This window comes from Nelumbo nucifera, chromosome 7 (assembly GCF_055504915.1).
Source record: "Nelumbo nucifera cultivar China Antique chromosome 7, China Antique-T2T, whole genome shotgun sequence".
Lineage (NCBI taxonomy): Eukaryota > Viridiplantae > Streptophyta > Magnoliopsida > Proteales > Nelumbonaceae > Nelumbo > Nelumbo nucifera.
In genome coordinates, this window is record NC_142655.1 from 58,675,326 (window position 1) to 58,689,882 (window position 14,557).

The 14,557-nt window shown below is 37.4% G+C and overlaps 3 protein-coding genes across 7 annotated transcripts in view; all 3 read right to left on the reverse strand.

The window, feature by feature from the left end:
• The window catches only part of RUG3 (Regulator of chromosome condensation (RCC1) family protein), a 35,340-nt gene extending 28,383 nt beyond the window's left edge, over positions 1 to 6,957 (reverse strand). Inside the window, exons 1-4 of one of the 2 annotated variants that reach the window (XM_088891450.1) lie at positions 6,401 to 6,957; positions 5,424 to 6,300; positions 5,109 to 5,248; positions 4,728 to 4,919 (exon numbers count right to left, since the gene is read on the reverse strand). In XM_088891450.1, coding sequence (XP_088747576.1) covers positions 4,728 to 4,919; positions 5,109 to 5,248; positions 5,424 to 5,929 — 838 coding nt within the window. In that variant the 5' untranslated portion in view covers positions 5,930 to 6,300; positions 6,401 to 6,957. Of the gene's footprint in view, positions 1 to 4,727; positions 4,920 to 5,108; positions 5,249 to 5,423 lie in introns of both variants that reach the window. The other variant, XM_010262455.2, reaches the window with a different exon arrangement.
• A 143-nt stretch (positions 6,958 to 7,100) lies between these two features.
• LOC104599851 (pentatricopeptide repeat-containing protein At2g13600-like) lies at positions 7,101 to 9,521 on the reverse strand. Its single transcript, XM_010262590.2, has one exon. It carries the CDS (start codon positions 9,209 to 9,211, stop codon positions 7,235 to 7,237), a length of 1,977 nt encoding a protein of 658 aa, XP_010260892.1. The 5' UTR covers positions 9,212 to 9,521; the 3' UTR covers positions 7,101 to 7,234.
• Positions 9,522 to 11,527: 2,006 nt separating this feature from the next.
• PTAC14 (plastid transcriptionally active 14) overlaps positions 11,528 to 14,557 on the reverse strand; it is a 38,693-nt gene continuing 35,663 nt past the window's right edge. For 2 of the 4 annotated variants that reach the window (XM_010262457.3, XM_088891808.1), the window contains 4 exons: positions 12,738 to 12,843; positions 12,433 to 12,630; positions 11,933 to 11,975; positions 11,528 to 11,814 (listed from right to left, as the gene is read on the reverse strand). In XM_010262457.3, coding sequence (XP_010260759.1) covers positions 11,736 to 11,814; positions 11,933 to 11,975; positions 12,433 to 12,630; positions 12,738 to 12,843 — 426 coding nt within the window. In that variant the 3' untranslated portion in view covers positions 11,528 to 11,735. Of the gene's footprint in view, positions 11,815 to 11,932; positions 11,976 to 12,432; positions 12,634 to 12,737; positions 12,844 to 14,557 lie in introns of all 4 variants that reach the window. The other 2 variants (XM_010262456.3, XM_088891807.1) reach the window with 1 other exon arrangement.

A 14,557-nucleotide genomic window follows, 5' to 3' on the forward strand; every position in this document is an offset into this window, starting at 1 on the left:
TTTATGCAAACAATATCGGTGCAATAAAAATTGCATCCAACCCCGTCTTCTATGAGCGCACCAAACACAAGAAGTTGATTGCCACTTCATTCGCAATCTCCTTCTTGAGTGTACCATATCTCTTCCCCATGTCTCTTCCGGGTTTTAACTAGCAGACTTGTTGACTAAAGCAATGGCACGGGCTCGGCATCTATTTCTCATGGACAAACTGATGCTTGTTCCTAAGCATCAGTTTGAGGGGGAGTGTAGAGGCAATGAAATCTAGCCGTAGGGCTATTTTTGTACTTTTACTTTTCTTTGTTGTATATCTATTCTTTGTATTATCTCTCTCTTGTACATTAAGGGCAGATCTGTCCTTTTACAACTTAATATAAATATATCTTTTAGGGTGTCGATTGATACAAGGTATCACACCCACCATTCTTTGTTCTCTCTCTGTCTGTCTCTCTCTTTCTCTAACTTTCGAACCGACTCTGACAATATTATTGGGGGAGGGGGGCTGTTTTGGATAATTAACTGAAACCGGGTTTCTAGCAAACTAGTTGAAATGATCTCTGAATCATCAAAAAGGTTAACAAAGACAGGGAGATCCAAGAATCAAGACAGTAGTTCCATCAATACAACTCTTTTTTCTCTCTTCTAGTTGTCAAGGTGATGCATAGGTGTTTGCCTATGTGATAAAGCCTAGTTATGGGATCACCTTGGAGTTTCCATATGGAGTGCAGTGAAACCATACAATATTGTATATGTACAAGGGGCATAATAAAATATCAATTTTCAACTTAGAGAGCCATCAAATAGGATTTACCCCTTGGTTTGTTCTTTTCTTTAAAAAATTAAAGAAAAAGTCCTCTCTATCCAAGTGTGACCAGAATGCCCTTTTATTTTATTCCTTTTTTTTTGTGTAATTAATACACCTGTAAATGCACTCCTATATATCTTTGTTGCATTCAAAATGGCAAGGATCCCATCCCTTCATATCTTTGTTTTGTTATAGTCTCTGACTTAATGCTCACATAAATGAAAAGTATGCATATATACAACTCCCAAGCAGTCCTGCAAGGTGACAGCTATCACCATGCTCTTTTTCATTTCATTCCTTGGTTTCTTAGGCTACCTGATGTTGTTTTAGTTCTACTTATAGTGTTTGATAAATTATTTTGTGTTAGATCACGTTTAATGCTTTCTAGTTCATAAACCAACAAGGGAAACAAGTTAATATCCTAAAAGCAGTTTTAAAAGAACTAACCTCATTGATCTGTTTACTAGTTACCTCCATCCACAGTTAAGAATTAAATATTGAGTAAAAGAAAGGATTCAGAGGTCATTTATTAGTACTGTTCAACAGGAGATTCAGATAAGCACAGGTAAGTGCTTCTTTGGCATTGATAACAACCTAAATATGGAGCAAAAGAAGATGCATAAAGTTTCTTCTATTTCTTCTGAACTCAAACCCAATAATTTATAAATATTGACTAGTTTGAGGGACAGATCTAATTAGTTTAAGAAAGCGATAGGATGATTTCCAGGTTCAGAACTTCAGATTCAGGTAAGAGAAATTATGCATCATGAGGCACTGCAATGGGTTCTCAAATCCAGCAATTGTTGTTAACTGTCCTTCACAAGTGATAGCATGCCTAGCGCCAAAGTTGTTTCCACAAAAACTGTGACAAGTCAAATTTTGAGACTTTCCCATTAAATGCACTCACTAGATGAATACTCTGTCATTTTCTAAAACTTATACTAGCTGTAGCTGGTATATAAGATGATCCAAGAAGACAATGAATATTTTCTTAGAGGATCTGAGAACCCAACTGATCAAAGCACAATAGCCCAACCCAAAATTTCAAAATTAAAAATAATAATCCACAATCCTCTAATTACACTCTGCAATATGACAAAAATAAATTAGAAACAAAAACCTAATTGATCTTTTATGTCAATCACTATTTAAGGCCATACCCCTAATGCCCAGGGGCACACAAGCACATTTCTTCCCCAACTACAGATTACTAGCAATATCTTTGTCAATGAAAATCTTTGATGCTCTTGAAATCAAAGAGAAAAGGAAAAACAAAGGAAATTAAATATCTTGCCATACTGTTCTGCCCCCATAACTTGCCACATGTCCCATGTTTCAAGCATTAGAACCCACCACACCAGATGGATCCCTAAAAGATTAGCTGGGCCAAAAATCAGCTTGTACAAGAGGTTATAACCCTCTGATATTACTGCATGTAAATGAAAGGTAGAAAATTTCTCTTAAAGTTAAAAACTAGCTCTATGGCTACAAATAATACCTAAATTAGCTCTATAATGCTAATATTTTGCATACTGTCTGTAAGGACTTTTGAGGGGTGGCTGTATTGAGCATACTGTTTCTCTCTGTACAGTTCCTCATTGTACAGGGGCTATTTGATCTTAATGAAATACTTTTACCTTACAGTTCAAAAAAAAAACGCTAATATTCCGCCTTGTTTTTTGAGCCTAATTGGATAATGGTAATTCTTTAAAGGCTGAACTACAGGCCTTGATTCTGGGGCAACAGTTGATGAGCATGATGAAAATGGGGAACATGGGGGTGGATGGTGATTTCAAAACCATAATCTGCTGGATGAGATCCCTTGCAAGTTCAAGCCATTGGTCAAGCAAGCACAAATTCTAGGTACCAAGTTTACAACTTGAATAGTTCATTCAACTGGGTGCCTAGAACTGCAAATGTTTTGGCAGACATTTTAGCTAGGGCTGGGGCTCCTATAATCATTTGGTGTGGGGTTGTTGGACTGGATTGTAATTTGTAACAGATCTCTAGTTGTATCTTTCTGCTTCTTTCTGGAGCTTGCTCTGTGCTCTCTTGACCTGCCGTCCACTTTCATGGACAGTGTGGAATTTTTGCTTTAATGAACTATTTCTATTATTTATAAAAATAAAAGGTGACAAAATGTTAGAGAAATGGAAGAGTAAACATTTAGATCATATTAGATGCACAAGGTGAAGATCGAAGAGTTTCGGTAAAGAACAAGGACATTAAGGAGAGGCAAAGAAGTTATTTCGTAAAGAAAATGCCTAATGAGTGGGGGAAAATTACAATGATTATATAAGAACAAAGATAATATACAGAGTTGCAATGATTACCATGGAATTAAGATACTGGAACATACTTTCCCTGTGGAAAATGAGAAACTATGGCAATTGGCAAAGAGTAGTGGCAGTATTCATGGGCTATCAAGAAATGGCTGGGATGCAGAATGTCTGCAAATAGCTACTCTGACTATTCCTTGATAAGCAATTCATGGCACTCTTCCATCTTTCCTCAACCATGAAAGGTATGACTTGGCTTCTGGTAGTAAAATAAGATTCTGAGAAGATGTGTGGTGGGTGAATCCCCTTTGAAGGATGTCTTTCCCTCACTCTTTGTTCTTTCTAGTCTCAAACATAAACCTGTGGCTGACTTTATAGAACCTCATCCTTCCTCTTCTGGGTTGATTTGGAATTTGGAGCTTACCAGAAATCTGAGAGTCAGAAATCCCCTTGGTGTCTAACTTGTTGAGTGTTTTGGAGTTGGTGACCCTTGTGAATGATGGGAGGGATGCCGGGCGGTGGTCTCTTTCCTCTACTGGGCAGTTTTCTTTGTAGTCTCTATTTAGCTCCCTTTTTCTACTTCCTCTCCCCCCACTTTCCCTGTGAAAGAAATCTATTGTGTTCCTATTCCTCCAAAGATTAGTGCATTTTGCTAGGAAGTGTTCCATGGGTGTATTAATACTTGTGATTTGTTGCAAATGAAAATACCAAATTGAGCCTTGTATCCCAACTGGTGTTTTCTGTGTAAATTGAATGGTGAAACTACTTTCCACCTCTTAACTTAATCTCCTGTCCTTTCATTTGCTGTATTTGGGAATGGTTTTCTTCTCTTTCTGGTTGTAGGTGAAATCAAGGTTCTAAATATCAATAGAGAAAGATATGCCGATTGGGGCATATCGACCTATATCAAGCTGCGCCTTAAATTTTTTTTTTTAGTTTTTTTTCAAACTGGTTCAGGGGTCAGTTTAAAAGCACAAGGTAAAAAAAAGGTGTAGGGGTCAATTTGCACCCGAGGCGCAAGGCAAGGTGCGCGCCTTTCTGAAGCAAGGAGCAATAATTAAAAATAAATAAAAAGCTAAAAAAATCAAAAAAATCAAAAAAAATCAAAAAACATTAAACATAATATTAATAAAAAATATAAATTTTAAATTTTAAAATAAATGTTTTAAAAACCTATTATCTAAAATTAAAATACATAAACATAACATGTAAAACATATTCACATGTGAATTTTAAAATAAATCAAACATATAAACCATTTTCAAGCATGTAAAACCCACAATCTCTTTTTTTCCTCAATTGCATTACTTAAAGTAGCTAATGTGATGTAAAATATATTACATTCCTGATTCTACAAACCGCCTTTGTGCCACGCCCCTTGAGGCAAGCCAAAGTCCTAGTGTCCCAACCATCATATGCATGACCATGAATACTTAAAATTACCCTCGTCCACAATTTAACTCTTATTAAGTCTACCCTAGCAAATCTTCCAATGTACTACATGTCAGGATTTAGGATGCCACAAGAGATAGTGAGGATGCCTAGTCACCTAGGTGACGCCTTGATAACTACGCCAACTATACAAAAGTAATTGTCTTGAATGTAAATAAATCTTGTAAAGCACAATAGATGAAGAAAATACCAACCTCCCCAATTCCAAAGCTGCCCCTCTTTAGTCAGTGCCATTGTAAAAAATCCTCCACATGACACTGCAACCACAGGCACAGGTAATGCTTTTACTTTGGAAGGAACACTAAGTGCACCCTCATTCGGGCCACGACCAGAACCAAGGCCCAATCTACCATCACCTTCATCTCGACCCCATGTATAAAGTTCACCTACATCAAATGAATAAAAGCAATGATATTTGGTACAATGTGCTGTTGAAGGTTTTCATACAAACCCCATTCAAAATTGCCAATTGTAAAGTTTTAGGTTAGCGAATGCAAGTATAGTTTCTCATTTTGTGTGAATTCAAATAGACAAAGTCCAGTAGTAACTCCTTCCTAGAACAATGGTCAGCAAACCTGAATCTGTTACAGCCGCAGTATGAGCCCCACTGGTTGCAATTTGGCAAATCCTTCCATTCCAATCACCTTTCACCTGTCTTGGCAATAATTCTCTATGATAAACAGAATGCCCAAGAGCCCCAAATCCACCATAGCCCCTGCAAACTTTACCCTACTGTCTGTAAAATCATTACATTACGCAACTTCAAAGAAAGAAAAGTTCACATCAAATGTAATTGGATATTAAAAGGAGGGCAAGGAACGATGCTAAATGAAGTGATATCTTTAGAATTCTATGTAAAAATAAAAATCCTCTACTGATGCATTACCGACCAAGTAAAGACTTCGCCAAGGGCGGTGAGCGCAACAGAATGAAGTCCACCCGGAGCGATACTTCGGACATTATCAAGATTAGGGTTTAGAGTTGGAACAAATGCAGGGTTTTCGTGACCAAAGCCGAGGCGACCACCTTCACCTTTACCCCACATCCAGAAATTTCCATTAACGAGTAGAGAAGAGTGGAAGAGGCCACATGAGATGCCAACCTCCACAGACGACTGTGAGGCTTTGAAATCTGATGCATCGGAAGGAGGGAGGCGTCCAGGGATAGGAGAAAGTTGGAAACTGGAGGGCAGGGCAAGAGAGGCGACAGGAGTTGGGTATAGTCGGATTTCTTCAATGCCACCGCCGAGTTGGCCTGAGGCACCTCGGCCCCATGACATGAGCTGGACGGTGGTGGACTCTTCTTCAGTTTTCCATAGCAGAGGAACCTTAGAAGAGGACGATGAGGCGGACGAGAAGTAGCGCGCTAGGGATGAGCAGCGTATGCGATGCGCCATCAAACTTTGCAGCCTCTTCCTTGTTTGCTGGGATGTCCCAAGAGGTTTAACCACCGAAGGAGACGATGCTCAGTAATGGGTCGGCTGAAGCTCAGCCCGCACCAAATTCACACAAACCCACCCATATGGCCATCCCTTCAGAGATTGTCTCCGGAAAACCTCCTGCAGTGTGAACTCCTCAATCAAACAGGATTACAGGAATACATGTCCCGAACTCGTGTGACATCACTTCCACGTGCAACCTCTAGCTCGCGGCCTCGCTGAAGGGGAGAACGGGAGGGTGAGCCGTGACCGTGAGCAACTCCATCTGCTAGACTCATACTTAACTGAAAGAGAGGCTACTGCTCTGAAACGGAGAGAGAGAGATGCCTCTGCAATCAGTTGAAGAAATCTGGTAAGCCTGTGTTCCTTCAAGTTCTAAATCAGTTGAAGGAATGAAAGACTTCGAAGATCCCAATTCCAATATCTTACCATTTCAAAGCCCCACTTTATATATTTAAATAAATGAGCAGCAGTAAACACCATGATGAGCAAGGGTGAAGGGATTGAACGCACGAATCATTTTCAACTACTAAAGTGGCAATTGACTATGTTCACCTCTATAGGGCCTCGAAGGTGTAACTAAAAGAGGAGAAAGAAAGAACAAAACTACGAGACTGGCACCGGGTAGCGATCACAGCAAAGTTCTTGGTCGTCCTCCGCAAGCACGGCAACCATCAACTCTAGATTAGGGCTGATATTAATGAATAATGACGTTATAGTTGCTTTGGCGCAACCAGGCGAACACGGTGGTGACGGATGGTGCAAAAAGAGAGAATATTTGAATTTGATCAAATATTCTTGAATTTGGAATATTTGAATCATCAAGCATTACTATATCATCATCTTCCCCCTTCTGCTCACTGGAACTAAGCATGATAATAAGGAAATCAATGGGTTGGACCAGACTCCATATTCTGGATTCCCTCCAGAATCCCTTTCATGGGGGAGCAAAACTACAATTTGGGACATTATGTAATCAACCATATGACAAAAATCTTCGTGAGATGGATTAAAATATTAGCATATTTCTATTTCACAATTTCCATCAATTACAGTTTTAACTTGTTATTATAATCTCCCTTTTGATGGGAGACCTAGGATTAATAACCTTTCCTGTAACAAATAATTCTTTTTCTTTCTTTAAGAGCATCTAAAATTTACAACAAAAATAGAAGTGGTCTATGCAGAAGTTGATCATTTTGATATTTTCATTTCATCAAGAATTGATATAAGGCCAACTTCGTTTATGATGCTTCATCTTTGTTATAGCTTCATGTATGGTCTGTCATGGAAATGAGCATCACTGCCAACCAAAAACCTATAGGTCCCTTCTTTAGTCTCCAACCAACTAAAGCCTTCCCTTTTGGGGACACCTTTCTCTCTCATTGCTCTCCTAACCTCTGCAACACTGTCTAACCTACCCTTTTCTGCATATATACTCGACAACAACTTCTGGAAACCACCCTCATTTGGCTCAAGCTTGAATAGTATTTCTGCTGCAGTTTCAGCCTCTTCAACATTTCCATTAATCCTACAAGCACCAAGCAATGCCCCCCACACACTAGCACCTGGTTCCATTGGCATTGATGCAATTAAACCTTTTGCCTCTTCTAGGCGCCCAGCTCGTGCAAGAAGATCAACCACGGACCCATAATTCTCCTCCATAGGTACAACTCCATATTCCTTATGCATTGCTTCAAAGTACCTGACACCCTCCTCTACTAGACCCGCATGGCTGCATGCTGAGATCAGAGCAACAAATGTGACATGATCTGGACTTATATCTTTCTCTCTTGCCATGCCTTCGAAAACTCTGATTGCATCTTTCCCATTACCATGCATCCCATAACCATCAATCATTGAAGTCCATGAAATCCTATTCTTCTTGGTCATTCTAACAAATTGGTTCTCAGCATATTGGAGCTTTCCACATTTGGAGTACATATCCAATAAACTGTTACCTACCAATGTATCTTCATCTAAACCATTTTTAAGAGCATAACAGTGGATCTTCTTGCCATAGAGGAGTGAAGCAAATCTAGCACATAGTGGAAGAACAATGGCCATGGTGACAGAATTTGGCTTGACACCACCATATTGATACATAGATTGGAACAAAGTCCATGCCTCATCAATACAATTGTTCTCCACATATCCAGCAATTAAGGAGTTCCACATTGCCGTTGAATTACATTTTTCATAGATCTTACCCATCTCAAATAATTGACGAGCATATAGCATATAATTGCACTTGCCATACATGCCAATCAAGGCTGTAAAAACAAATGCATCTGGCTCCATCCCTCTCCTAATTATGAAACCATGAAGTTCCTTACCTAGTATCAAGCTTGGCATGTCAGCACATGCTGTTATTAGTGTGGTCAGTGTAACATAGTTGGGCTCAGAGCCGTCAGAAGCCATCTCCCTGAAAGTCTCAATAGCACGAGAAGGGCACTCATTACGTATGTATGTTGCTATTAGTGTAGACCAACCCACCACACACTTGATCACCATGGAATCAAAGACAACCCTTGCCAGTTCCTGAAAACCACAACGACCATACATATCCACAAGAGCGCTTCCAACAAATACATCATTCTCAATATATGTGCTTATCTTTACAGTGTACGCATGGACTTGCACCCCAAAATGGATCTCTCTCAACTGCCCACAAGCAGAAAGAACACTAGTAATGGTGTGAGAATTGGGCAAAAGACAAGAACATGTTTCATCGACTTCGCCTCCCATTTGCTTGAAAGATAACAAGGCATCCTCAGGCCGACCGTTCTGAGTATAACCTGCAACCATGGCGGACCACGTGATGTCATTTGGATTTTGTGTTAATTTCATCTGATCAAAGAGTTGGCCTGCCCCACCGCAGTCGCCTGCATGGAAGAAACTAGAAATCACCGTGTTCCAACAAACGGGATTGGGACATGGGATTTCATCGAATAGCTTGCGTGCATTCTGCAATGAACCATATCGAGCATACGCACTTACTAAGGCATTGGTCACATAAGGGTCGGAGTGGATGAACCCACGCTTGGTGGCATCTGCATGGATGGCTTGGCATTGATGAAGGGAAGGGGAGTGAGAAGAAGAGAAGGATTTGAGAAGAAGCGAGAAGGTGAAGGAGTTGGGTTGGAAGCCTTGATTTCGGATTCGTTGATAGAAAGCCGTTAGCTCCCGCCATTTTCCTTGCTCGAGGTAGAGGTTCAGAAGGGCGTTGGGAGAACCCATTTAAAATACGGTTACCCCAACGGCATTCTTGCAAAGTGGCAATTGAATTTCACAAATGTGGTGATCCGATAAGTATGTTTGGCTTTGGTTGATCTCGCTCCCCTGGAGAGAGAAAGAAGCGTAAAATAGTACTGTTATGTGGATGAGCAGTTAAACCGCGGTTCACGTTCACAGTTAACATCACAGATCACACGATTAGGCATCCCCAATCCCCCAAAGTGAACTCACAAACACGTTATACGCCCCTTCGCGTGTGCTTTATGTACACATCATCAACCATTAGGGAAGCTTCATTTTATTTCTCAGCTTTTGAAGACAAATCAAGTACAAATATTTATTTAATAAAGGAAAGTTATACCAAACACATACTTAATAGAAATCTTATGCCGTGCTAGACAAATTTGAATTTGAATAATTGGTCTAAATATAAGAACTAAGGCTAACTTGAATTTAAAATTGTCTTAATTAAAGAGTTAATTAAGAATTAGTGCTTTAGTGTAGGAGTCAATGAGAGATATTAATGAGTGTGATACAAATTGTCTTTGAAATTTTACCTTAGGCTACGCTTGGTTGTTGTGCAAATTTATTGCATCGATGCAAAATTATGGCAGTGCATATGATTTAAATTTGTTTCAATCTTCACCTTATTCTATTTGATTGCATTAAAAAATTAAGTAAAAATAAGACCTTAAGCATAATAAAGTAAAACCCTAAACAAAATTAGGGTATGTTTGTTTGCAAGGAATTCTAAATTTTGAATGCCTTTGAAACTGTAATAATTACTTTTAAAGGTGTATTAGAATTGGTAAACTTTTATTGACTCTGAAGCCTATAAAGAATGTTATTATGATATTTGAATGTTGAGTTTTGAAAAATGACAATTGACCATTTTAACCTTGGATAAGAGAAAGTTTGTTTAATTATTTAACAAACTAATTAACAATTAATAAAATAAATACAAATAATGGAATTGAAAAAATAATAAATAATTAAATATTTTTTAAAATTAAGAAATTATTAATTAATTAATAAATATTGAAAATGAATAATTACGTAAATATTAATTAATTTTTAATATAACTATTAATAATTAATTACTTAATTATTTTTAAGACATTAAGCATTAATTAAATAATATATTTAAAATATTTAATTATATAAATTAATTAACTAACAAATAAAAATTATGTATTTCATAATTAATTAATTAATTAAAATAATAAATTATTAAATAATTAAATAGATAAATAAAAATACATAAATAATTAATAAAGTAATAATAATAATAATTTCTAAATTATAGTATATGTGAAAGGAAAAAGCTTTTGGAAGTAATTTTTGGAAAACAAAAAGTGAAGCTAATGGAAAACAAGGGATGATGTGACGTTTAAGGATGAAGTGAAAACATGATACTAAATGCACTTATTGCCTTTGAAAATGTATCAATGCTTTTCAGCATTAAAAAGCAATAAAGAGGCCCTTAAACTACAATTCGCATTCTTTTCATCTGTACTCCCATGCATTTGTACTAGCACAAATAAAATTGCACTGCAACCAAACAATACAGCCTTAAGTATAGGAATTGATTAGACTTTAGTGTGTAATTATACAGTTTATATGTAGAAATTAATGAAAGAAAATGGAGAAAAACAAAAAAAGGGAGAATTTGCGATTTCTCAGCCAATATCGGCCAATGCAGATGGATATTATGAAAATATCAGTTGATACTGCAAATACAGGTGGAATAAATTTGAATTTCAACCATTGATATTTAAACCTTGCATATGAAATCTTAGCAATTTGCATTTTCACAAATTAGCAAGTTTGGGGATTTTAAAGTATCTTAAATCCTTTTCTGCTCATCTTTGATTTGGCTGTGATGCCAGTATACCTCATGCAAGTTTCAGATATCACTGGTTTCACCCAAATGCTCCAAAGCTTAAAAAAAAAAAATTCAAGGAGACGTATCTTGGTATCTGGACAAACCAATGGAATTAAGATCCATAAAAGATATACTCAATGCCAATCTAGGGTACATGATTGGAAAGAGAAACCTCTTTCAAAATCAGGAAAGGAGGTTCCAATAAGAGAAACTGCTGCAGCTATCAACTTATCAATATCCTGTTTCTTATCTCCATAGTCTCTCTTTATCTCCTCGGGTAGCTTTTGGTGGGATCAACCACCATAGGTGATTTGGTGTTTGTAGGAAAAAAAAAAAAAGAAAAAACTTCTGCATCTGAATAGTTTTTGGAGCAGAAGTTTCACTCTGCTATCTAGTCAAAGTTATTAGTTGACTTTAAAAGATGATCAAGATTCTTGGAAGCAACTACAAGGATCGTGGAATGGATAATGCACCAAGAGAAAACTTCAAGAAAATACAAAGGTTGTCAAGTTACTATATCTCTAATAAATTTCGTTTCCATAACCTGCGAAGTTGAATAAATGATACAAATTTCATCTAATGGCTAATTCCTATTTACGTAACCAAAAACAGTGATAAACCATATAGGCAAAAAATTCACAACTAAAACAATATCCTCTCTTGATAAATCTCCAGTGCTTGGCTGACCTTTTCTATAAACAACTTCCTATGCAGACGGTACCTGCAGGAGCGACATTTTTGTTTAATAAGTAAACTTTGGCAGTTCATTCCCCAAGGCTCAAGGTGATTTAACAATGAAACCCAAAAACAAATGATAAGATAATCATAGGGCTACATACTTAATTGCAGCTTCAAGTGTCCTCCTTGCTTGTGGCATAGAATCTGTTGGCAGTAAAAGCAAATTAGGAACAAGCTTCAACTGGACCTTAATTTATGACAACTGGATCAAGTCTGTAGCTAATTGGTTGATGTATTTCTAAAGAACCAGTGAGAGGGTCCAAACCAGCTTGCCCAAAAAAATAGAAAAAAAAAAGTTTGAAATAGCCTTATTAATAATATTATCTTTAACATCCTAGGTGTTTGGAAGCAAGACCATAATTAGAACTTATTGGGTCCATGCCCAGTCCACCCCTCTCAAGACCCAGATGATCAGGGTTAGTATTGGATAATGGCTGTTTTTAATTTATCCCTTTTGAACATGCATGATCACTATGCATATTATCCTCAAAATATTCAATTGAATGTACTATTGTTCAGATGATTTCAGATGATACAGATTGGATGGAGCTATCCATGAATCAAAACTCCATTCTGAATAATGGAAACTGCATGGTAATACCTAAGATCTCTTGATCTTCATATGAAGTCGTAGGGAATTCAGCTAGCATAAGTTGGCATTCTTCTTGTAACTCCTTCACAGCCTTTCTTTCTTGGCTTGGAATTGGAGGCATATCGCCATCTGACCATGTTGGCAATGTCCTTGCTGCCGCAATGACTGCTCCATCAACAAATCCATCTCCACCATTTGACAGCTTACCTGCTACAAATATTGGTAATTCTTATGGAATAGGCATACATAATCAAGTAACTAAAATGGTTGTAAATAGTAAAAAAATAGAAAAAAAAAGTTTGCAAAACCCATACTGTTATGATAATATTCTTCAGGCAGGCCAGATATATTGAAGACTGACAAGAAGGAATCCAACTGAATTTGTGAATTGCCAGAAAATTGGATTACATCCCAAGGGTTCTGCAAGAATCAAGCAGGTCACAAATATCTGAGTATATTTAATTGAAATAAAGTTCATTTTTTATTCAATCCAAACAAATAACTTGCAGAAAAACTACCCTCTATGTAAAAGTAGAAGCGGTTTTATTTTGAAATTCCACACCAGACAAATGGACAGATTCTTGCCACTTCATGGTACATTAATATGTAAGGCTACTTTTAACTCTGGTCAACCACATAGTTCAATTGACAAATTATCACTAATGCTGAATCAAGAGCCACTGGACAAATATGATCATCCTTTTGAGTGGTAAAGATTAAAAAGATTTGATTAACATGATGGAATAAAGATTTCAAGAAGAGGATATACATGATGGGCAATAACCTTTAGCCCACAATGCCATACAAAAAGAGATATTCCATATATGATATCTGAGGCAATGAAGAGCCACTGTACATCCTTCTCTATTTACTCACAATCTTGCCAACATTCCATCCATTATATCTGTCTTATTCCAGTTCCCACCAATTTGGGAGATAGGCCCCATCCAAGAGGAAATGCAACTTTAACTTGTAGGTTTATTTTTTCTGAGGTGGGTTTTGGAATGTAAAAAACTGGCTGTAGTGCTAGCCAGCTTCAGTTTCCACTAGAGTATAAAGTGAAATGAAAATGGAATCTCTTACGTATTGGTAAAATGTGCTGTAACCATAATTTTTACATGTTTTGGAGAACATAAAAATAGATAAACTGATCATCATCAAAAACTTATCCCAAGTTCCCAACTATACAGGTTGGCTACATGAATCCCGTTTCGCCATTCCATTCTGTTTACCCTTGTCCTTTTAGGTCTGCTCATAGCCCTTCTAGCCCCTTCAACTTGTAACTGACCACTTTTTCTTACAGGTTCTGTAAGTGGTCCTCTGTTCAGATGAATCACCTACTGGAGCTACTTCTAGGTTCCTACGAATGACTTCATTTCTGACATAAAAATAGTAAACTAGAATGTGGAAATTTCTGGAGGTCAGAAACACAAGCTAGTACTTGAGGGGTTGAGACTGGCAATGAAATCACGTTTTCAAAGCTTGATCATTTAGGGGGATTCACAGACTATCAGTTAGTGTAGAAGGAAAAATGGCAGGACTGTAGTAAATGGCAACTAGAGCATCAAATCAGAGAAACATGGAAACCTGTCTCACATTCTACAAGCAGAATTTTCTTGGGTTTCTCAGTCTGCTAATTTTATTGCCGACTCCCTAGCCTATGAGGGGAGTTATCAGAGAGTCAATGATGTGGGCAAGGCATCCATTTGGACTGAAATAAAACCTTTGATCATTTGATGTGGTGTGGGGCTCCATTAGGGGCAGGGGAGAGTAATAATGGGCTAGCTCCAACTGATCTGTGTGAAAAGTGAAATACATGGAAAATTGTATTATTTGTTTTTGTACTGTATGGTTCATATTATAGATAAATATATTAACAGTTAATCATCAAAAAAATCATAAAAGAAACAGGAGGACCAATTACAGCACAAGAAACACAGGAAAAGGCTCATGAATGATCAATAAAAGAAACTGTTTCACAGCTTACAAGGTCAAAAACTTAACAGGGACATTGAGGAATAACAAGTTTAAACATTCTGCCCTTCTAAGAACATAAAGTCCCAAGCTAGTAATTTCCAGAGTGTCAAGGATGTCCAAAATGGTTAGGTAGTAGAATCTACTAATTTCTGGTATA